Source organism: Oculina patagonica, chromosome 2 (assembly GCF_052425735.1).
Source record: "Oculina patagonica isolate OP01 chromosome 2, crgOcupat, whole genome shotgun sequence".
Taxonomy (NCBI): domain Eukaryota; kingdom Metazoa; phylum Cnidaria; class Anthozoa; order Scleractinia; family Oculinidae; genus Oculina; species Oculina patagonica.
The window spans coordinates 32,401,892-32,426,294 of record NC_135759.1 but is presented as its reverse complement, the minus strand read 5'-3'; the positions used below and the strand labels follow the sequence as shown (position 1 = coordinate 32,426,294).

The 24,403-nt window shown below is 42.1% G+C and overlaps 1 protein-coding gene across 1 annotated transcript in view; it reads right to left on the bottom strand.

Moving 5' to 3' along the window:
• Nucleotides 1-12,149, bottom strand: part of LOC144644221 (small subunit processome component 20 homolog) — a 35,851-nt gene extending 23,702 nt beyond the window's left edge. Inside the window, exons 1-13 of the mRNA XM_078503656.1 lie at nt 11,552-12,149; nt 10,195-10,498; nt 7,695-7,943; nt 6,780-7,294; nt 6,032-6,238; nt 4,823-5,039; nt 3,984-4,296; nt 2,942-3,203; nt 2,024-2,506; nt 1,494-1,660; nt 1,144-1,349; nt 527-667; nt 66-349 (exon numbers count right to left, since the gene is read on the bottom strand). Coding sequence (XP_078359782.1) covers nt 66-349; nt 527-667; nt 1,144-1,349; nt 1,494-1,660; nt 2,024-2,506; nt 2,942-3,203; nt 3,984-4,296; nt 4,823-5,039; nt 6,032-6,238; nt 6,780-7,294; nt 7,695-7,943; nt 10,195-10,498; nt 11,552-12,060 — 3,857 coding nt within the window. The 5' untranslated portion in view covers nt 12,061-12,149. The remainder of the gene's footprint in view (nt 1-65; nt 350-526; nt 668-1,143; nt 1,350-1,493; nt 1,661-2,023; nt 2,507-2,941; nt 3,204-3,983; nt 4,297-4,822; nt 5,040-6,031; nt 6,239-6,779; nt 7,295-7,694; nt 7,944-10,194; nt 10,499-11,551) is intronic.
• Nucleotides 12,150-24,403: the final 12,254 nt, after the last annotated feature.

Sequence of the window (24,403 nt, the reverse complement as noted above, 5' to 3'; positions counted from 1 at the left end):
GCAAGATTCTGAAATGAAGGACTGAAAACGTACAGTGTACGTTACTGGATACAAGAGTTTCTTACTTCAGTTCTGAGCCACATTCCAATAAATCACTTTCCTCATCTCCCATCTCTGATTGGTTTGTGGCAAGAAGATTGTCTGTCATCTCCATAACCATAGTAACCACATCTTCTGACACCGATGGAACACGGAGACAGGCAAACACGCAGGACATGATTGACAGGTCGGGCTTTTCAACTGGTTTTCTCGAGAGCAAGGGAAAGAAACGAGCATTCTTCGACCAAGCGAACAAAAGTTTGAGCAAGGGCGTTGGATGTTGAATGCTCTCTTGGTTAAGCTTCTCTATCTGAAAGTAAAACACACGACAAACTTTGCAAACTGTTTGGATTATAACAAAACAACATATATCAAGATCCGTTGGAGAGGGGAGTTGGGCGTTCGTTGACTTTTATCCGGTGGCAAACATTACCCATGTATATACACCATAATTTCAAACGTTCTTTGCAATTCAGTTAAAGTTTACCTGAGGCCACACGGCTGACGAGAACACAGCATCACAAATGGGTTTGAAGTCATAATCAGTCATGAGCTCAAAAAACTCCGTCAAGCGAGTAACGGCCAACTGTCGAACTGTCTTCAGCTGAGAGATTAAAGATGCGTGAACCTTGAAAGAGAAGGATAAAAGGAGTTAAGTAAACTAGCATTTCTATTCCTGGGCACAGGTAGGTACGACCCATAGCCGTTTCAGAGGCACTGTAGCAGACATTTAGCAGACGTTTAGCAGACATTTGGGGCTAGACATGGACATTGATTCTGTTGTTTGTTCTGTTGTTCTCTCGTAGGGTAGCGAGCCATTCATGTGAGACCTTGCGAGAGCTGCCACCTAACCATTAATGTAGTGTAAGGTGTGGCGCATTGCGTGTTCTATAGTCGATAATGATTCTTGTTAGCCTTTTAGAGCACGTAGCTCAAATAAAATACGGACACCAAGTCAACGTGAAACGGAAGAGTGTCACGTATGAACCTAATTTAGTATCAGGATTTAGAACGCTAAATGTTGTGTATTAATAATCTCTGTTTATCCTTTAGATGAGCAAATTTATCACTAGCACACACTTTTGTCCACCAATCTCAACTAACCTTTTCGCGGTGTTCCAGGGCAAACACACACGTTGACAGCAGTGACAGAATAATTTGCAGGATGGAAGGAAGAAAAGATGCCGCAAGGTTGCCCATCTTGTTAAGGATCTGCGACACCATTCCCAGAAACCCTTGCTGTTTCTTCAGAGGGACAACACTTGAGAGATCTGTAGTCATGGCAACTACCACGCCTGGATCGTCTGCTGCTGGTATACAAGAAACCGAACAGGAGTTTAAAAAAAGACGTTGGAAAAACGTACATTGTGACTGTAAATTCCTGTTCTTGGCTGACAGGCACGAAGAACAAGGACTTTGGTCTAAAATACAGTACAGTGTTTGCAAGAATTTACCTGTGCATAGGTGTTTAAAGGGGGCCAAAATCAAATCCATGAAAATCTGTATTTCTTGCTGAGGACAAGAAGTAAGGAATCTCAGCACCACAGCTCGCCTCGCTCCGACTCCCGCTCTTCCACCAGTACCTGTCCCAGTGAACCTCTGCATTTTGCCGTACAAGAGTCTGAGTACGAGAGAAGTATACATATATAACCAGTGATATAAACAAAAGCCAATAGCATAGAACGTGCTCACTTAAGCCTGCGGGCAGTCGTCTCTTATTCCCTTGTTGCACGCGGAAACAGGCAACGGTTGAACGCAAGCTAGCTCACTTTGGCGATTCTCGAAACTCCTGCACGTATGTCTATGGAAATAATTATAACTGCCCTCCGCAGTAAGAAAAAAAAAACTATAGTTAACCTGCATGTACAAAAGAGGGTAATTTGCATACAAACGTATGATCACTGACAAAATGGTAAGGAAGACCTGGAGCCAAAGCAAAACCGCATTATGTTCTGTTACTGTATGACACTGTCCAAATACTAACCTTATTAGGATTGGCATAAGCCCGTCTCGATGGCTCTTGAGTACAATACCGCTTTCCTCATCAACTGAAAAATGAGCCAACTCGTCCCGAAAGTTCTCGTCATCTAATAAACGCTCAATATTCTCCTTGTACGGCTCCAGATAATCAAACTTGTAAGTATAGAGGCATTTTACTGCAAGCTTTTGAACTTCAGCCTCTCTATGAGCAAGGAACTTCATAAGCAGCTGCCTTATTTCGGGTTCTTTGAAGAGCGCTTTAGGGTTTTTGAAGGCTGTGAAGAGGCCCAGATGAATACAGAGAGACTTCGTGGCTGCTTTGTGTCTCCTCTTGTGAAGGTTTTCTTGTGGTTCGGTAGTGGTGTTATCTGCTTCAGAGGATTCTACCTGGCTTAAATCTGTCGGGGTTACCTGCTGCTCAGGGCTGCGTTTGGCTCGGATGTCTTGAGATGGGGCTACGTTTTCCATTGCCACAAAATATTCATTGCTGTATGAAAGTGAAAAAGGCAAACAGTAACATACACTTTGAAACAATACATCTACGGGTTTACAGTAATCAAGACAAAAAAAATATCGAGATGTAAATACATTAAACACCCTGTGAGACATACTTACAGGGTTCGTACACTTTTTCAGGCCAAAAATTCAAGGACTCTTCAAGGACTTTCCAGGACCCTTCTCGGAAATTTCAAGGACTTTTTTTCATGAAATTTACCCCAAATCAACTGTTGATGTGCTTGCTGAAGAACTAAAAAAATCACTTATTTTGGCAATCTTCTCATTGCCTTGAAGCCTTTTGACGTTCAATAAAAAAAATCAAGGACTTTCAGGGACCAAAACCCAATTTCAAGGACTTTCAAGGCCTTGAATTTTTGTTTTGAGATTCAAGGACTTTCAAGGCGCGTGCGAACCCTGTACTTACCTAACAAATCTGAGGAACAGTGGTACAACATCACGTGACTTCTGCTCAGCGACTTCCGGAAAGGAAGCCATCGCTTTCCACAACAGATAGCGAAAGTTGACGTGGTCTGCCCTATTATCTCCTTGTGGACCCAGCGAAGCACTGTTGTGATTCTCAAATATTTCATCAAGGTGGTTGATTGCTTTACTGTCCACAGGTTCGTCATTTTTGATTGCTGGTTGTTTGCTGATAGTTGCGTCCATTTCTTCATCTAGCGCTTTTTCTGAAAAGTATTTAACAGTTTTGTTCGTGTGGGTTAGCTTCGACAAATGACTCTGCATACATCTTTCCTTTTTCAACAATGTGTAATTCATATGTTTGTGACATGGGGTGCAAGAGCATTCACTTTAATTAGAAGAGAGATGCAAAAAAGTTCATGTTTGTTTGAACGTCGTTGGGACCACAGAAACTGTTTATGTTAAACGTGTGTGTCTGTAAAGCAAAGGATGACGGAAACTGCTTATAGCAGGTGAAGGAGAAGGTTGTTTTACAGTAAGACTACCTTCAGTAAACAGACATCGTTTTTTCCGGAAATGAAATCAAAACGACATCTGTAATTCCTCAAGCTGTTGCGAACTTACATGTACATGTAAATTTGTAAAGCAGAGGGAAGGACACAAGGAATAAGGAAATGGAAACGAGCAACGAGACGGTGCTATACCATCCTCGTAGACCCAGGAGCAGTAAGTCAGGACGACGACGACGGGATTTTTCGGGCGAAAGTTTACAACAAGTTCGGGAGAGTGTCTGAGACCCTGGGCACTAACTCTAGCTTACGTCGGATGCACGGGCCAAACAATTCTTTCTGGCTAGTCAGAAAGAAGGAATTCAAACGCTTCTGGAACTGGTTTGGTGGGAGTATGTGCCCAGGGGCTCTCCCGAAGTTGTTGTAAGCTTTGGCCCGAAAAATCCCGTCGTCCCGACTTGCTTCCACTAGGTCTCCGAGGACGGTGTTGTACTGGCGAATAGATAGGCTGAGAAGAACATTTGTTTATTTCATTACCTGTTTTCTCTGCTGCTGTATTGAGAAGCTCGTTGAAGATCTTCCAGAAGTGCTTTACATTTGAACTTTGAGGAAAGCTCGCGATAATTTCAATGACGGGATCCCACAGAGGGCTGAAGTTCACATAAAGCATGCCGGATAAATAGAGCAGAGCAGCTTCCCTGCAGAAGTCTGGCAGCGCGTCGTAAGTTGCTGGAGAAAAGCGGAGTTTCTGCAGACAAACCAGCTTGTCCCTGTACGTGTCCAAATGTACTGGAACCTCTTCAGCTGACAGACACAGCTTAAAGAACGAACATGTACCCGAGGCAAGAGGCTGGAACGAAAGACATAATTATAATACAATATAATGGTAATGGGACTGAGTGAAACACAATCTATCATAACCTTAACAGAATTGAGGAAAAAATTCGGTCAAAGTGAAGCCTTTTAAGGATCTATGACCTCTATGACAAAGTTCGCAGGGAAAAGCTGCGCCAGTAAGCTGTAAAGTGTGAAATGCTGAATTTTCAAAACATGTCACAATACCAATAAACCTTAGTAAGCAACCGTTGACAAATAAAACGATTTTAACTCTGTTTAAGCAAATGGCTTTTATACAGATTTCGATCTCCTGTGAATACTATGGCAGGTAGCCGAGCTACACTGTATAGGCAATATACGTTAATATAAACTGCGCCATCAATCCCTTATGCTTTTCAAAACAACTGGAAACCATTTTCAAATCTTGGGACATCAGCAAAAGCGCAAAGTTAACCAGTCACATTTGGTCACATTTATGTTTTCAAATCAACTCATCCATCAATGTAGTGCCAATAAAAATAATTCCTGACTGTACTTACCTTAATATCTGACGTACTTCTTTCTGGCTGATCAAAACACGACAACACCTTGAGGGTAAGAAGACGAACAACATGACTTGCGGAACAAAGATTGAGACGTAGATAAGAGTAAATTTCCTGAAGATTTCCTGCACCAAGAATTTTGATTTCATGTTTTCTTGCTACTGCCATCAGTTTGTGACAAGCTTGAAGAACATGAACATTGTCAGGCCAGGACCTACGGAAAAAGGAACGAAGAAATGGACAAAGTAAGTGTAAGTGCTTAAACTCACTTATAGTTACATACTTAAGTAGTATATTTGTACAAATGTACACGCATTGTCATGTAACAATATACTCCGTTGGGTACAAGATTCTTGTTTTCTTAGTATGATAGTGTACCGCTCAAAAGTAAGTTACCACCCTCTCGATGGATGATAGAGACAAGGCACTCGTCTCGCGAGAGACTGTAACTGGCGATGGCTTGATCTTCTCGCGAGATTTTAGCGTTAGATACATGAGAAATAACTCTGTTGATGTTGAGATAACAACCTTGTTATCACCCACGTTTGTCCACATATATAACAGTAGGATATTTAAGTAACATTAGAAAGCAGATTGAATATTACCAAATCGGGGATTACTGGGCGTATTACCTGGTGCTAACTTTTGAGAAAGATTTGCATGCGTACGCTGGGGATGATGATCAATTAAGCAACCGAGAAATCGCTATTACACTCAAGCTACATGTTCATGTATCGTATGGAAACCAACTAGGTGTGAGATAACTGAAGTAAGAATATATATGTTATGAACATTATGGTATGTTAAAAATAAATTTTGAAAATTGGATCAAAGAACATATTCGTTCCAGTGGCAATTCAGTATATTTAGGGTTTGTTACGTAGGTTAATGTCCGCTCAGTATTTTTAGAAATGGATGATTCCACAGCTTGTTTGTTAAATTATCTTAGCTTGTTACATGCATGTAGGCACATGTGCAAACAAAAGAAAAAAACCAAGTTGTATGAAATAGACCAACAACACATACATGTACATTTACATAACATTTACGTGTATATATGATCATCATGCTATATATTACCACATGCCAGAACAAAGGAAAATACCAAATTGTATTAAGGACAAAATTGAACCACAACAAACAATGTATAATATTAATTTTTATCAACACTGTACAACTACAAAATCGATAAAAACTGGTATTTACCTGAGTAATGTCAGCATAAACTTTAAGTTTAAATGCTGGAAAATTTCTTCTTCGTTAGGCACAACCAAAATGTACGATTGAATTGCCTGATTCAGCACACTCAAGCATTCTACATTGTCTCCAACAGTCTGATTTGATAGAAGGCATTCACTGAGGGAAAGGATAAAACTGACAAGCTGGCTGCAACACTGAGGAATATCTAAAGGACTAAAGAATCAAAATAGAAAATCATGTATAATAAACACACGTGTCTTTAACTTGCCCTTGAGCTTTGGACTGGGCATGAAGGAGAAGGTAGCCTCTTTATTGAGGAAAATGTTCTTCACAAATCAAACATCAATGGCAGATGTAGGGAAGGGGCCTGAGGAGGCCAGGCCCCCCACCTTAATTTTAGGCCAAATAGAGGCCCATAGGGCCAAGAAAAAAATATTTTTGCCTGAGCCCCCCCCCCCCTCCCCCCCATTTATTCCAGGGTCTAGATGATTGGACCCCCCACTTATCTGAAGATCTGGATCTGCCACTGAACATATAATATGGTACAGTTGAATCCTGATAACTCGAACCTCTCATTAACTCAAACTTTCTACAATTCCCCTGTGAGATATTTCCTTACAATTTTCCCCTCAATAACTGACGACTCCTGACAACTCAAACCTTTTTCAATTCCCTCTGAAGGTTCAACCTGTCAAGAATCACATGTATATAAAAATCCAGTTGCAGTACAGTGTATAATGGTACATGTACTCACCTTATACAAGGAATACACAGAAGAACACTCCATTTTAGAGAAAGTCTGCTTTTGTCCATCAAAGTGTTGTCATCTATTGTTACACTATCAAGGAAAGCCCTTAAAATCTTTTCACCTTTCTTAGTGCCACATTTTGGAAAGAAAAGTAGACCTTTCAAGTTTTCCAATTCAAGGCCACTGCTATCCACTGAAGCACTCTGAATGATAACCTCTGTCAGGATAAAGAAAACGTCTTGAATTTTTGATGAGCCTTTCAAAAGCTCTTCTTGGCAGCGATTCAACAAGAAAGGTAGCACATCTCTTTGGAAGTTCTCCCACTTTAAAACATGTCTACAGAATGTAAATAACTGTTCAGGACTGTCTAGTGTGTTAAAGATTTTCACTGTCAATTGTTTCTGGAGACGATCTCTTGAGAGTTCAGTGAATGATGCCTGCAGAAGTGTTGATGCAAGTTCAAGCAATGGAGAGGTAATGATGTCTGATATAAAATCACTGACCAACATTTTCTGGACAGCCTGAAAAATAAAAAAAATGTTTATGAGTAATTAAAAAATTGAAATACAAATTCATACTGATTAAATACACAAGTTAACGTTTGAGAAAGGTATTGATCAGTTAGTGACCCAAGCTACTCCCAAAAGGAGTACCATATAACAGAATCAGACAACATGTTCACACAATCTGAATACACGTGTACTGTACTGTAGGTACTTACATGTACATTACACATACACACACAGAGTAATATGTTTTTGGTTTGAAATTTGAAAACCTGAGAATGATTTTTTTATTTACTTTTGTTTGAGATTATGATGACGAATATGTGAGACAAAGGGGAAAAAGCTAACTGGTTTAAAACAATTAATGGCAAAGACAATTTTAACAAATGCATTTAGTGTACATGTTTATACTCACATTGAAGATCTTTACTGGGTCTGAGATCAAGCTACCAGACTTCCAGGAAACCCAAACATTAGTCAACCTCAGAAGATAAGCAATCTGACACTTCAGGGACTCTTCTTGACCACCACTATACTGTTTACCATTCCAAATATTCCACAACCTTTCCAGTTCTTGAACCAAAGACTTTTCAACTACTTGACAATGTTCTTTTACAGTATATTTTGCCACTTTCTCTAGCATGTGTACAAGTGTTTGGAAAACCTGTCCAGGTAGAAACAATGGACAAATCACAGTCAAAATAGTTCCCTTATGCTGTAGACTCACGAGAGTGTTCTGATGCATTCATAACAACTTAAATTTGTGAGATTTGAATCCTGCGGTGTAAAACCCAAAGATATAACACGCCCACGTCCATGCCCCAGAATCATAGGCGTACGGGCACTTTCGGACCTGGGGGGGCGGACACCTTATTGCCCGAAAAAAAAATAGACTTTCTCAAAGTCAGCAAGCTATGGAAAAGGTGATTGCAATTTAATCAAACTGAGGGATCACGCAAAATTTGCGCGAAAAATTGACCATGATTATAGCAATTTGCGAGAGAAAACGAAAACAGATGAATGAGAAATTTGGACTTTTGAACCACAAAATTCGGTATATTTTCAATACTTTTTTCTATAGATGTAATTCGTTTCGAACGTAATGTTGAGATTTGTCGGCTTATTTTCTATTCTTTTTCTAGGCTTGTTGCCCGAATTCTAAGCATTTTGCCCGAAAAATTTCGGCACTGGGGGGGCTGCAGCCCCCCTCGCCCCCCCGCCTCGTACGCCTATGCCCAGAATGTTTTTACAATCCTCGTATCAAGTTCTCTAGTGGCCAAGAGCCAAAAGGATAATTTGTACCGTGTACAATGTACTAGCTGAAGGGTTAGTCTGTCCTTCACCTTGTCCAAATACCTAGGCTGAATTCACATGCAGCAGATAACCTGCTATTAATTAACTGCGCTGCGCAGTTCTTGCTCTGCACATGGTTTATTTTTTTTCGCCGTTGTTTTGTCGGTGACCAGACCCAAACCTCCACTCGGTCAAACTTTAAGTCACGTAATGTTTAGACCAAACAGTAACCTTGGTCTTTTTTTCAATTTTAAAGCGATTTTGAAGCGTTTAAATCAAAGAAATTACTAAAATTCCATGCAATGAAAGGAAAATACGCTTTAGCGGGCCAGAATTTACATTTATTTAATCACCATTATGTTTGTGTTGTGGAATGTGCTAGCGTTGCACTTTTTTTTTCACAAGGCATTGACGACGATCGGCCAGAATCACGCAATGTTTTAAAAGCTATACATCTGCTACAAAAGGAAACTTAACAAATCCAAGCATGTTAAGTGTGAAATGTTTGCTTTTTAGCGTTATGTATTTTACAAGCTGTGTCATCAAGAGGATTAATTCAGAAGTCTGAAGAAAATCCACAGAGACAAACAGCCCTGACGTGCAAAGTTTGCGTCATTGGTAAATTAATTCCCAGGGGAATTCCCGTTCAGCTCAAACCAGCTCAAGTGTTCTTCTCAAATTTGATTTGCTTCAATATTCCATTTTTTTGGAGCGAGTTATTCAATGTTTAAACAAAAATTCTATACAACACTGGATGCTGATTTAATAGATATTTTGGCTTCATGGATCAGGAGCATGGGTATTAAATTTGGCCAGCATTAGCAATAGCAGCTGGAACTAGTCAACCATGAAATGTCACACAGAGTGTTGTTTTCTTACCATTTTGTTTGTCAGTCACGCAACACTGTTTGACGCAGGTAGAGGGGATAGGGGGGGGGGGGTGCATTTTTTGTTCCCTCCACATGGCTCCCCTAAAGTGGACACGTGACCAGCGCAGTTTTAAGCTCTAAGAGCTCTTGTTTTGTTCTGTATGTATAAGATCAAATCTTGGGACTCCCCTTTGTATTGAAGGAAAATAATGAAGATTAACACGTTCAGGGAGGAAGATTAAAGCTGGGAGGAGGTGAAATACCTGTCTGTTGCATGAATTTTACCGGTTAAGTGTAAAGGCTGGACAATGGAGACATTTGGTAGGTTTTAAAGATCTGTCCTTGACTTAAGTACATGTACCTGCCTATAGCAAAGACATTTCCACTAAATTCCCACCAGTTTCAAATCTTGGCTACATCCCTGCTTTAAACCACTTCATACAATGAATATGAACACTTGCAAGAAAATGTGACATGGTTTTTTGAGTGCAATGATTGTGTAAAAAAAATGCAAGATAATCAATCTAAATACAGTGTATATGTTGTGGCTCAATTTTGTCATTGGTTCAAATTTACCAGTTTTATTTTTCCCATTGAAATTTTAAACCAAAGATAAATTTAAACCACAAATATACCAACACGTTAATACTAATCACAAACATGCATAATTTGGTAAAGACATTTTCTTAAGCTGTAAATAACATTAGTTTACCAGTACTTAAAAAGTGACAACATGTAGTTACATGTACATACCAATTCCCATTGCAAACTACGTGCCACACCAACAGACTTGGTCTGAAAAACTCCAGTTTTGGAGAACAACACAGGTAGAAGAGAATCAGTTGTGGAATGAAACTGCTGTTTGACTCCTTTGATCATTTCAAAGCACAAGAATCCAAGCCCTTCACACAAGTCTGGTTGAGTGTCAAGTGAAGAGAAAAGTACATCAAACAGTTTGCTGGAGTCCTTGATTTTTCTCATAAGAAAGGAGAAACTCTCTGCTGCAAACTGGTTAATGTAGTTCTTTTGTTCACCCACCAGAAGAGGACTGTACAAACTGGAAAATAAAATAAAGTGAACCACAGTAAAAATCACACTGAACCAATGAAGAAGTGAAACTGGCCATAATTACATGTACACTGTATCTTGAAAGACCTAGTACAGTTGAACCTCTCCTTATAGACACCCACATACATAATGCAGACACCTCTTTATTACGGACAGTTCACTTGGTCCCAAATTAAAGAAACCATAATTAATATAAACTCTACCTCTGTAATACCAGCACCTCCACAATACAGACACTCATACACCTCAGATAAATACATGTACATGTAATACATCTGAGACACCTTTCGTCTCGTTTCTTGTGAGATGAGTGCCTCGTCTCTTGAGACAAGATCTCTTGAAACAAAGGTCATTGCTATGCTAGACTTTATTCCTGCCATCACAAATGCAAAAGGTAAATGAAAGCAACTCAAAAAGCAAAAGCAAAGCACTTGTAAACAGGGAAAATAATTATGTATGTGTCTTGATGTATTGTATAATAAGCAAAAATTCCACTTTTACTTGAGTTGTATCTGCCACTCACTGTTTTGGTATGAAAGTGAGGAGCTTCAAATTAATAGTGAAACATGAACTAAAAGTATTCTCAATTTTCCTGTTGAATTTGTTCAACAATTCAAGGAAATTCAGGTCAAATGTCAAACATCCCACTCATATGGGATGATTCCAGCATGTCACAAAAAAATGTATATGAGACATTGAAAAGTACAGAAGTAGTAAAACACTCCGGTGCTTCCCAGCCAGCAGCTCCAATGCTGGATCCAGCTCGGAAGTCGTCAGGAGAAACCATGGCAGACAGTTTCGGCCCCTACTACTAGACTGCCTTCTGCCATGGCGGGGCCCCTTCCTAAGGAGGCTTCACATATATATTAAATTATTTGTGAATTATTTCATATACTTTACGTCATACAATACACTGTATGTGCATCACGCTGCGTAAACATATAAATGGTAGTTTTTGTAAAATAAATAAAGCATAGCGTCACAACTATGTTTCACAGCTTCATGCAAAAAATCCACAGTATTTGACCATTCAATCACCTACCTGAAGACTTCCCGAATGTCTTTCACCATGTATCTCCAAAGAAACTTGAACAGATAGCTCAGAGTGGTAAATATACACTCTAGAACATGAGTATCTTGCCAACAGCGATTCAGAAGAGACACAAATATAGTGAAGAAACTACTGAAGTTGGGATAAAAGTCAGCCTGCAAATCTCTGGCCAACTGAACTACGAGATCCAACAAGGGCTCCAAAGCGAGACTTCCTGGAATTTGTAGATGTGTTTTCAGCAGTTCTGTAACTTCCTGCTTGTGGTGGACAAGTTGAGCAAGACTTTGAACGTATTGCCTGACCTCTGAAGCAAAGTTCTGAAAATGTAAAGTGCAGTTTAGCTCTGTCCATCTTGCAAGAGCTTCACAAAAGAACGTGTCTTCGTCCTCTGGAGTTTCGGTACTTCTTTGGATTTTGTGCGTCACATCGATCTTTATAGCAGCAATACGCTCGGTAAACCCCTTAAACCGGTGCGTATTTGTTTCTTTTCTCTTAACCATGATTTTTGGCTTAATAAACACACAGAAATGTTCTTTTCAACAACAAAAACATTCGACAAACGATCGCCATGTGACTTTAACCCTGATCGGCCGCCATGTTGATATTTCACGCAAGAGACTGGTAACGAATCGTTCCAATCCCTTCCCCACCATTTCATGTTGTATCCGCTGGCCGGCTAGTGTCGCCTGCGTTGTCCATAAAGTTTTATTTTTTACAGGCATTTTAGAGCGCTTTCCATTTGCCGACATTTGTGTGTAAAGTCCCTTGAGGTCCTTGAGAATTTCCCGGCAATTGGAGCAGTAAAATTTTTCAACAAACACGTGGTAAACTTTCCAGTGGAAAGAACTGTATCATTGACATTCACATTTTCCACTGGAACAGCCGTGCGAAAAAGCAAAATGGCACAGTGATATTCAGAGTGTTCCGGTATGAAAAAGAAATGGCTCTGCATTTTTCAGTCGAACATTTCCCAGTGGGAGGGACCGTTCCATTCGATTTTTCACCGGAACAACTGGTTTCTCCATACAATTGAAAAGTGCTCCTAGCTATAGTCTCTATGGTGTGCGTAATGACAAATTAGAACTTTATAATCAAATAAGTTCCAGCTTACAGGGGCATGTACTCCTGGCATGAACATGTACAGTTTGTGTTAGTTTTTTTTGATTCAGTAATGTTGTAGCCAGTTTCTATGAGAGTCAGTTTTGTCTTCTTCGCATGAAAACAACGTGTTTGTCGAATCAAATGAACTTTTAGGGTTTCAACAGACTGAAGAGTCAGCTGTCGACGACTATTTAGTTGTCGAGAAATAAAAGTTATCGATAACTATTGATAACTATCGGGTTCAAATCGTCCTCCCTACCACTAGATGGATTTGTGTCCAGTGGTACCGAATTCAACTCCTTCACGCTTTGTAATTAAATAGCCAACTGGTCAGCCTTCTGCCATTTGGGATTTTAGACAGGCCGGTTTCTGTTCTATAAACAATATTTGTTTGTTTATTTATTTGCACTGTCCCCAGTTGGCAGAGCAGTACACACACTTAACTTAGTATCCCAAACAAACTGTATCGATAACATTGGTCTCTGGTGTGTGGAAAAGCTTTATTGAGCACGTTAGTTGTCAACTACAGTTTAGTGAGTTGTCGACAACTTATATAGTTGTGTTGTCAATAACTAACTCTCTCATTTCATTTCATCAGTTTGTTTTAATTTAAACATTGTCATAAAAATAAACATATTAATTTTATACTTCCCGCAAAATAGCAACAGCTAATCAGGGCGGGTAGAATTGTTGCAATCGTGTCAGTGAAAGTTTTAAAATGGAAAAAAGAAATGCTGATAAATTATGAGCGATTTACATGATAATATTACTTTGGAATTAACAAGTTGACTATATAGGACACTGTCAACATAAGAAACAACTCAAGGGTACAAACTCTTATAGATTATTAATTAACCTGTCACAGATATACACTCTAATTACATTCGAACCCCGATATATTTGTTTTTAAGCCCTAGGGCGTGGTCGTTTTGAAAATTAAAATTATCTACGAGGCCAACTTTCGATTTTTTGCCAAAATACACCATAATAATCAAATATGACCGAAGTTTTACTTTTTACTGGTCACTCAGTCACAAAAGTAACCATAGCAGCAACGATTTTTGTTTTCTTTCGTTTTCAAACAAGCTTGATTTTCTCAAAATCTAGATTGACACTTGGTATTCTTTTTTGATATATTAAAGTACAGTGGATTGACTACCTGAAGACAAAATTTTAGAAAAATCTGTAACCACCCTTGGGCTAAAAATAGAAAAAACTACATCGAGCCTCATTAAGCGGCCAATTATTAAAGTCCCGAAACTGCTGTCAATATAATACTGTAAATAAAAGACAATTTTAACGGCCTGCTGCTTAATCGAAAGCTTGGCAAGCTCAGAGTCAATGTTTCACGAGCAGAATCGGTTTAAAATAATATTTACGGGGTATTCAAGAACTGTTTTCATCGCAGTTCAATCACTTGTGTGACCTTTGTGCGATCACAAGTTTGATCACATGTTGTAGCGAAGCCAATCATCCGCGCGGTAAATTAAGCCTCTTTTAAACGCATATCAAGCGACCGCGGCCATCTTTTTGCCGTCCCGATACGCGTTCTTCTATTGTTTTTGCCCCTATTTAGCGACAGCAAGAGTGTAATATACAATTTTTGGCTTTGTTTTCAACAAGGTCAGACAGACTAGAGTTTAAAACAGAAAGAAATGGCTGATAAAATTATTCAAACACAGGATTATTGTCCTCGTATGTGATTCCTTGATTCCTTTTCACGCTATTATATTCTGTATTTAAAATAAATAACATGACCTTTCCAAAACGCCTTATGCTTATCAATTTCGTTCTACTGTATACAACTAATTATACAGATATACCACTACATATTCTCTCTAGTCTAACTCAAAATTAGAGAATTAACTCTAAAGTAATTTTAAGGGTTGGAAATAACAAATAAATTTACTGTGCGTTAGGCCTACAAAAAATAAATGGGGGACTGTGGTGGTCCCGAAAATGTCTTTTTCAAAGGAAGGCTTGTGCGCAAGGGTTTTCCCACAGGTGTAGAGTATTGTCTGGTTAGTCTCCTTTTCACTGCTGTTACTCGACTGTTGGACTCTTTAATGCTGCTGTACCCGAGGCAGTTGGCAGCTATAACTTTTTCGAGAAGGACATCAATGCTGCTTTCATTAGAAAATATTGATGAGCTACGCTGGTTGTCCTTGACATTATGTTCAACTATTCTAGTGATTTCTCTTGTAGTTCTTGAGCTAGTGTTCCTGAGCATGCCGAATAAGGAGAGATTCCTCCTTCGCAGAATCTGCGAATGGCAAAGCGAATTGAGCACTTTTAATAAGGCACTCTGTATCCGACGACTCAATGAAATAGCAATTAGAGGATTGACGGTGTGGGCCATGGAACAGAAGACTTCTGCGATTGCATTAAAATCACTGCTCTGTCGTTTAAGGCCATACCATAGCAGATTTGCAGTAACCATTGGCAGGTATGACACAGCCAATGTAGCGAGCGAAACTAAGCAAGCTAAATTAATCCGTTTACGCATTCTCGTCAGTCTCTTTGAAAAATGACCAAACGGCTCATTTGCAGTATCTTGCTTGACCACACGAAGAAATCTTCGAATGCGATAGAGTGAAAACAGGATTGTAAGGATTGCTGCTAGAACGAGAATCACTGCTATGACAGTGCCAGCCGAGGGACAGCGAGAACTGGCTTTATTTACTAAGCCCGGAAGTTTCGATGGTAACCGGTTACGGTCTTTAAAAGTATAATAAGTAATAGTTGCCTCTCCCAGACTTGAGAGCCAAATCGCAAGCAAACACAGAATCAGTGATTTGGAAAATTGGTTTCCTCTCCTGTTACCAACGTATGTGGCGGTAATGAAGCGTTCTATACTTAACACAATGGTAAAGCCGCAGTTGAGGAATATCATGACAGTTTTTAAGGCAAAACATATCTTGAACACTTCTTTCGCTCGAGGAAAAGTAACTTGTAGCACATAGAATGCAAAATCTGAAGGTAAAACGACCAGGCAGCAGATCAAGTCAGCTATCATTAAATTAATTAAGATTACCGATGTGTTTTTTAACAGAATGCTCTTTCTTCTTCTGAGGACGTTTAGTACAAGGGCATTCGTAGCTATTCCAAACTTGAACAAGACAGAGATAATAATTCCATTGAAGATTCTGGCAGCTAAAGAAATAGCATTTCCATCACTGTAGTCGTCATTTGCTGCTGATCGAGTTTGGTTAGTGAAGAATGAGTTTACGGCGTCATTGACCTCTGTGAAATTCATCGTCATTTGTTGTCCCAATTTCTACAAACGGGAGTAGACAAGAAATTATTATTAGACGTTTACACTGCATAGTACAGTCAAATCCAGAACAAGTACAGCGGACCTTCCTACTTTATAATATTGAAGGTTACTTTATTTTTTCTTTACTTTTTTCCCCCTGGTCCTTACAAAATTTGCAGTAAAAAAAGCATCATAACTCCGGCTTTCTCCCATAATAACCCGAGCTTTTGAATGATACATGATTAACCCTCGAACGTAGTGGATGCCACCCAACCCCCCCCCCCCCCCTGCAAGGTTTTTCTCGAAATTTTGAAAAGAGGATTTACTCAACAATGCTGAAACTTTCAGTAACATTTTACTCATCATCACTTGCTAAAATTTCAATATGTCAACCATGTGTCCACGATATTTAACGTTACCATGGCAAAGTCATAATTACCAACAGGTCTCGCCAGAAATCGCCATTTTTCTTTATTTTTTCTAGTTTTTTGTTTAAACAAATCGTAATATTTGTGTTTTCTTGCATTCCACAAGCATCCTGGCTTGATTTTGCATCAAATTCCGTTATTCTCTGACTTTCAGAGAAAATGGTAAAATCCAAGATGGTGGCTCTAATGTCGTCATGTGACGTCATATAAGTCTAAGCTTTTAAGCATCTATAACGATGATTGTAAGATGTTTTTAACCGGGTTTAAATAAAAATACAAAACAACACAAAGACCGGTATGGCCAGCTCGAAAATATTGTAAACAAATAATTACAATACTCGTTATATCAGCTTTGAAGTAGCGCTTAAAATTTTCTCTGTTCATTTATCCAATTCCTGATGACATCTTGACTCTAAAATCCAGCGTGCAACCAGTAGTATGCTCGTCCTCTGGATCTTGCAGCTAATCGAGTTTATGAAGCGGCGTTAGAGAGTGTGTTCGGAGAAATGGCAATAATATCAAGGAATGATGTAGTCCAGTCCCTGAACTCTCTCTTCCGCGCGTCATTTATAGGGGCTGAATCCAGGCGCGCGAAGAGAGAGTCCAGGATAACTTGCATGCGCATGCGCCAGTTTTTCCCCAAAATTGGGGGGAAAAACCATATTAGGCAGCACTTTTGAAAACGCGCGCACAGATGACGAGTTCAACTACGCGATCGTGTACTAAAGCTGGATCACCGGAATAAGTTTAAAAAGCGTAGCTTTGCAGCCAGTGTCTGCTAAAAGCTTACGGCCAAAACAAAAATCGCTATCCGTCAACTATTCCTAGTATGATGTAGCTGTTTATTGAATTGGTTTTGGATGCAATTGAGCACAGTTTTTTTCTTGCATTTATTCGCGTGTTCGGTCGCGTTAATTTTGTCATTTGAGCGAGCCAGTTTAGCCTAGCACGCGCGTCCCAAGCAAGTGACGCCACACTCCTCGCTTCTGATTGGTTCGTTCTGAGTATGCGCATACAAGTTATCCTGGACTCTCTCTTCGCGCGCCTGGGTTCAACCCCTATAAAGGGCGCGTGGAAGAGAGAGTTTAGGGACTGGACTAGGAATGATGGTACTGAAAAGAATAACTTTTTTTTCTCTAAAATGTTAAACGTGTGGGCAGAAAGAAGGAAATGTAATGAAGTTTTGGTTATTTTTTTCGCTACCTTTTGGAAATTAAATGTTGCGAGCTATCACTACAGTTACGGCTTTTATCTGGCATCGCCATTTTAAAGTCGTGGATTGTGGAGCATGCGTTGTGAAGGCAACATAGCCAGATATTAGCTAGGCTGACAAAGAGGACCGATGGCTTGGGTTCAGGAATGAGCTGGACGCTCCCTTCAGTCCGACCTCATTCTGTCTTTTGCGGCAATTTAATATCGGGGTTTTGAAATCTGAATTGGTCTTGTAGGAAGTTCAAGATATAGGCTGATTAACTGGCAATTCAGTTTGCATGAATAATCATGGTTTATCTCTGTATTTCTATGCTACCTAATCTAATCTATCTCCTAATAAGTATTAAACATAAGCAAACTTATATTGCTCGCAAATGAAGGTCGGTTTCTGTTTGAAATTTTGTCTTGGTGGCGGATTTTGGGAAGGGGCCCGGGGAGGCCGGCCACCTGCTTTATTTTTTGTTAAAGACATTTTTTTAACGACTACTCCCCCTTGAAAAATCTTGGGAGGAAACACACAAAACGGGGCCCCTCTCTTTTTCAAGGTCTGGATCCGCCACTGTGTCGGATATGCTTTCATATCTCATATTTGATAAGCATTAACAATTCCAATTGTTTCTTGGGCAGGAAATTAAGAGGGCCGAAGCAGCGCTTGCCGAATTGACTAGTGACGACACAAAATATAAAACATAAAGGGTAAAAAAATCACACCAGAACCACTTTTATTTCATATAATTCTGCAGTTGACACCCACATACAGTCATTGTGCAAGACAGGGCTAGGGTTACTAAATACTGAAGAATATGATTATATTCGATACGAATCTAATGACTTACTTGGTTTACCTGGTTTAAGTTTGCCTCAAACGTTCCTCGCTGTCTGACATTTGTAGACTACAGACTGCAGAAGTTCACTCCGATCAGCCTACTATTCACTCCAGTTGGCCTGAATAACAATTCTCTTAGCCTGTTTACGGCAAGCTCTCAATAATGGCAATGGTTACGTTACACAATATATTTTCTTAGTCTGCTGTCTGCAGTCTGCAAATCAGTCAGTCACCAAAAGTTCCTTGGGCTAGTTATGCAAGCACCATCAAGCGCGTTACTGGTTTTGTTATATCGGGCTAGATGGGTTACTGTAACATATCACCAAAATTTATACTGCTCGGAATAAAAGTCTGATGGTTGGATCATAGTCAGATTTTAGATATAACCGTTTCAAACTGTTGGGTCGACCTTGTTTTAAGAGGCGCCTGAGGAGGAGGCTGGGCGAGGAGGGCGTTTATTACTAGAGGTGAAATATACAATTACCATATCTTACCTGTATGTAATTTAGGCTAAGTAAAAAGCACCCCAAACTGGTTATTTTGAACCTCAAACAGTGAAATACGCCTGTTGTTGTGGCCAGAAATAATATTTTGGATCGCAAAAATTCATAAACAATTCTGGTCATGTAATTGAAATACTTATAGCTAGTTTGCTGACGTAAAATGCCTATTATCTTTTTAGGTAACATAATTCCCAAATGACGAAAACAAGTAATTAACATTCAGGGGTAATTACCAAATAATAAATAATGTTAATTAAATTGTAAGTGCATATTAATGAAAAGGCGACAACTTGATTGGTTGAGGTACTTCTATACTATCAGCCGTCAGGATACGAGTTCGCGCGAGCTTAACTTGAACCAGTTTTACCAGTACCTTAAAATGCGGAAATAATTGGACATAGTTCAACAATTGGACGTACTTTATAAATTAATGAGAATTCTACAAAACAATTAGAAAATCTGAAAAATTGATACGTCCAATCAGCTTTGCGTATAGCTTTCTTCACATGTACAAAATATGACCAACCAGCATCTCAACTCGAGCAAAAAGCGAGCGGCAAGTTTGCTCTCAAAGGCAGTTTATGCTTTAAAACCATAGCTACACGTTTTGTTCCTTTAAAAAAAATTTGTCTTTAGAGACCTTTTTGGAAAGGTAAGCAAACAGGAACTCGTTAAGCAAAAACGAGAGAATACAGTAATGAATTGATAACACCAAAAATTATTTTTCAAAGGCGAAGCGAAGAGCAGCGAAGTGTCGAAAAAGTGCGAAGACACAACTTTCTTCCGAACTTACAACGCATCCGCGAACTTTCTAAAAATATTTAAGCACTCTTGGGTACACCATGGTAAAGAAAAAATTGCATTTTGAATGTGGATATACGTCGCAATTATTGCTTACTTAACCAACTCCTTGTGTTATCGCAATTTTGTTTAAAATTCGCCTGCATGTTTAGTTGATGCGCTTGTGGCGACGCTTTTTCGATGCGAAACCAAAAGTTTTTCTTTCAAAAGGTAACGCAAAGTGTTTTATTAAATAAAGTTTTTTAAGAATATTTTGTCGGTAGTAAATTTTCTTATTTGATTAAAAGTGATTTCGCATGGAAAGCGATGTGCATTTTGTTGCTTTGTTTTTCCCCCCGCTTGGTTATACTGTAATAATGTCAAAGGGTTCATGGTACTTTATCGTTTTATATATATTATAAACAAACAACAGCATAGGAAGTGCTTCGTACGGATTTTTATTCACTCACTACAAAACTTTGGAAAAATCACTCGATTGCTTCGCTTACTCTTTCGTTTTTCCAAAGTTTTGCAACTCGTGAATAAAAGTCCGTTTCTATGAAGTAATCTATATATACACCAACAGTACAATTACCATATCTTACCTGTATGTAATTTGGGATAAGTAAAAAACTCCCAAAACTGGTCCTTTTGAGCCTCAAACAGTGAAAATACTTCTGTTGTTGTGGCCAGAAATAATATTTTGGATCGCAAATTCAGGTTATGTAATTGAAACATTTGTATTCCGCTGACGTAGAATCCTATTATCTTTTTAGGTTTCATAATTTCCATATGATGAAAACAAGTAATTGATTTTCAGGGGTAATGTACCATAAAATAAATACTTTTAGTCGAATTCTACTGGTTTATTTTAATGGAAATGCGACAATCCAAATGGTTGAGGTTCTCCTATACTATAAGCCGTCTATAGTGGCCCACAACTGACACATCAAAAACAAATTGCTCACATCAAAAACGAATTACTCACATAAAAAAACAAATTACTCACATCAAAAACAAATTACTCACATCAAAAACGAATTACTCACATAAAATACAAATTACTCGCACCAAAAACAAATTACTCACATCAAAAACAAAACCTAAAATCAAAAACAAACACCTAGTTAACATAAAAAACAAATTGCTCACATCGAGAACAAAAACCTCACATCAAAAACAAAGGCTGTGAGAATTGTTTTTCGATAAGTGATAATAATACATTTATGTGGCACAATATTACTCTTGGTCAGCCTTGGTACAACTTTGGTATTTTCCTCTGTTTTACATTCATTATCATGTACACATTACTACCAGAAGAAAGGAAAATACTAAACATAATGGATTTTAAAAAGTAAGAACTAACTAGTGGACGTGCCTTAAGCAAAAAAAGGGGTGCATAGTCTTTCTTTTTTTTAACTGGGCGCAGCCCGTTCATAATTTGGCCGGCAGTTTTTTGTCGTTTTTTTTTTTTTTTTTTTTGTCGGCAAATCGTTCCAGACCCACGCGGCCCAGTCGGCTCCTTGGTCACGGTTAGGGCTTTCCACAAGTTGCTCGGCAACTTTTCATGTTTCGAGCAACTTTTTCACCTTTAAGCAACTTTTTTTCCTTTTGAGGAACTTGTTGCATTTTGAGCAATTTTTAGACCAAAGATCTCCGAAGATTGTCCAAGTGTTGATCAAAGGCTATACGTACGTTTCCGAAGATTAACGGAGTTTACGACGATTTTCGAGGAACATCCGAAGACGTTTTTGACGTTTCGACGTTTTTATTTTTATTTTTTTCAATACATTTTGTTTATTTTTGACCGCTTTAGCCGTCAGGATCAGTTGCCGTCTATATTTCCGTTTCGACTCATTCCGCATTAAAACATTACAAAAATAGTCAGCAAACATGACTTACATATCCGTGCTCTTCCTCGGCTCCTTCTTTCTCGCTCACTCTCTGCCCCTCCTTCGCTGGCCTGTCCCTCCCTCCACTCTCCCTCTCTCCTCGTAGCATGCACTCCCCCGGCACTCCCCCCTCCCTGCTACTCGGGGGTGTAGTGATCCTCTTTTGTCGGTGTCACGTCCCTCCTCTCGCGTTGGGCTCCTCCCTTCGCCTGTCGTGCTTCCGTTGGCGCCCTCCGTCGGGTTTACGGGTCTCAGAGGTGCTTATGAGAGCCTGAGGACACCCGTTTGCATTCTACGTCCGCCGTGGATGTTGTCGCTTCCTCGTATTGTGTACCTTTCCTCTCTGGCCTTGTTCGTCTTCTCTCGCCGCTCGCTCGAGAGTCGCTACGCCGACCGGCGTTCGCAGCGTGTCACCTTCTGCCTCGGGGGCTCGTCTTCGTCGCCTCTCGCGTGCACGCCCTTCGCGAGGTCCACTGCGACTTCGCACGGCTGCTCGGTCTCCCGTCGGTCGTCGTGCCCCGTCCTGGGCCTCCGTCCGTCTGTCCCCCTTCCTGGCCCCTCCGATCTCTCCTCGGGCACGTGTCTGTGTCTCGTGCTCGGCTCCTTGCCGCTCTCCGCCCTCTGTGACTGCCTTGACGTCGAGTCAGTGCGGTCTGTCGCTTCTCGCACCTCCTCTCGCATTTTCCTCTTTTCCCTTGTGACTCTAGGGGGTCTGCGCGCCCCCCTCCCTCCGCTCTTCCGCGCCCCCTCTCAGGCCGGCCCGCGCTCCGCCCCCTCCGCCACCCCGTCAGGGCCCCGTTCGCCTCAGCTAGCACCGGCGGTCGACGAGGACCCCGTCCCTCCGCCGGTGGGCTCCCCTCCGCTCCGCCGCGCCCCTGCCCCCCCGCTGCCCTTCCTCCTGGGCGCCCCCCGCCGGGCCGCTCTGTTGCCCCTTTCGGCCTGCCTTTCGCTTCTCCTCCTCGGTGGGGGCGGGGCTTGGGCGGCGGTCTGTTCGGCGCGGGGCGCTCTTGCTTGTGGTCCTGCTGGGCTTGTCGTGCTGTGTGGCTCCGGGTGTCGTTGTCGCGGGGGGGTCTTCTGTCGCTTGCTTTGTGCGCGCTTCCTCCTTGTCGTGTCCTGTGCGCGGGGTGCTCGTCCGGGCTCGGGCTCTGCGTGTCGTGCCGGGGCCTGCGTGGGGGCTCGCGCGCCCGCCTGTCGGCCTCTCCCGCCCCCTCCCCCCTCGGGCTCCTCCCTTGTTGCCTTCGGCCCCCTTCCGCGGGCTGGGGCTTCGCCCCCCTCGCTGCCTCCTCGTCCGTGTTGCCGGGGGCCGCGTCGGCCGGGTGCCGCTCCCTCTCCGTCGGGGGCTGCGGGGCGGCCGCGTGGGGTCTTGTGGAGGTCCCGCGGGGGCTCGGCCTTCGGGGGGGTCGGGGGTGTGCTCTCCGTCGTCTCTTCGGCGTGGGTCTCCGGCCTTGTCTCCTGGCTGGGGTTCGCTGAGCTGCGTCGCCTGTCTCCGGGCTCGGTGGCTGTGGTGTGCGTGCAGTTCTTCGGTCCGTGACGGCCTGGAGCACGGGCGGACGGGCGCTCGCTCTCGTGTGGTGGCGCACGGCTCGGGTCGTGGTCTCCGTGGCGCGTGATGTGTCTTCCCTCGGCGGCGTCGTCGCCTTCCGCGTGGCGGGAGTGCGCTTCTCATATTCAGGCGAGCAGTGGACTTGGTGGCGGCCTCGGGCCGCTGCTGTGCCCGCTTCTCCGTCGGCGCTTTTCTCCGTTCGCTGTCGTCTTGGGGCCTTCTCTCTCGTCGTCGGGGGCCGCTGCGCCGCTGTCCCTTCCGGCTGTCTCGCTGCTGCTCTGTGTCCATGTGCCCTCGGCCCCGGCGGGACCGCCGGCGCTGTGTCGCGTGTGCGGCTGTGTGCTGGTCCTGCTCCCTGTGGGGCGGCTCTGGCCTACCTCTGGCGTGCGGGACGGGACGACTCTCGGACGGCCCGTCCTCCGGGTCTCGGCCTTCGTCGCCTCTCGGCGGCTGCTTCGCGTCGGAGGGGCGTCCGGCGCTCTGCTCTCGTCGGATGGGGTGTGGTCGTGTGTGCTCGATGGGTGGGCGCGGGCGGGGTCCGCGGTGGCGCCGCCGCTCGCGCTGCGGACCTCTTCCGCTGTCGCCCCGCTGTCCCTCTCGCTTCTCCCCCACTACGGTCCGTGGCGCCCTGCGCCGTCCTCCGACGCGTGGCGGGCGCGCCGGCGCTCGGGGGGCTCTCCGGTCGGTCTGCTCCACGACTCTGTTCGGGCTCGACCCGCGCCCCCTCTCGCTCGCGGCTCCCCCCCCTGCCGGCCGTCGTCTCCGCCGGCGCCCCCGGTGGTCCGTTTAACATGAACACTCTGCTCTCCTTTCAAATGCTGCAACATGTTGCCTCGTGTGACATGGTACATTTTTGCGACAATTATTGTCGCTGCGACAGAGTTTTGTTGCTGCGATCAGTCGCACGAATTCAAACCAGTTTGAATTCGTGCGACTGATCGCGACAAAAATAAGCAAAAGCGGCGTTGTCGCAGCGTGTGCACACTTCTGAGACAAGTCGCTGCCACAAAATATGAATTAACCAATGAGAGAGCATCGTCTATATTTTCGTCATATTGAATAGGAAAACTAGTTCACATTCCCACTCTTTCAAATTCGATGCGTGTGTACCGAACAAGCGCCTTGTCGCAGCGGCAGCAGTTCACACCGAGCGACTTGTCGCAGAGACATAACCTAGCAAGCTATTACCATTTTAACACGTTTTAAATAATTAAAATTATTTATAACATTTCACTACAATTTATTCCAGAGAACCTTTCTTCATTCGTCGCTGTTTCGTGTCGTTTTTGTGGTATCCAAAAA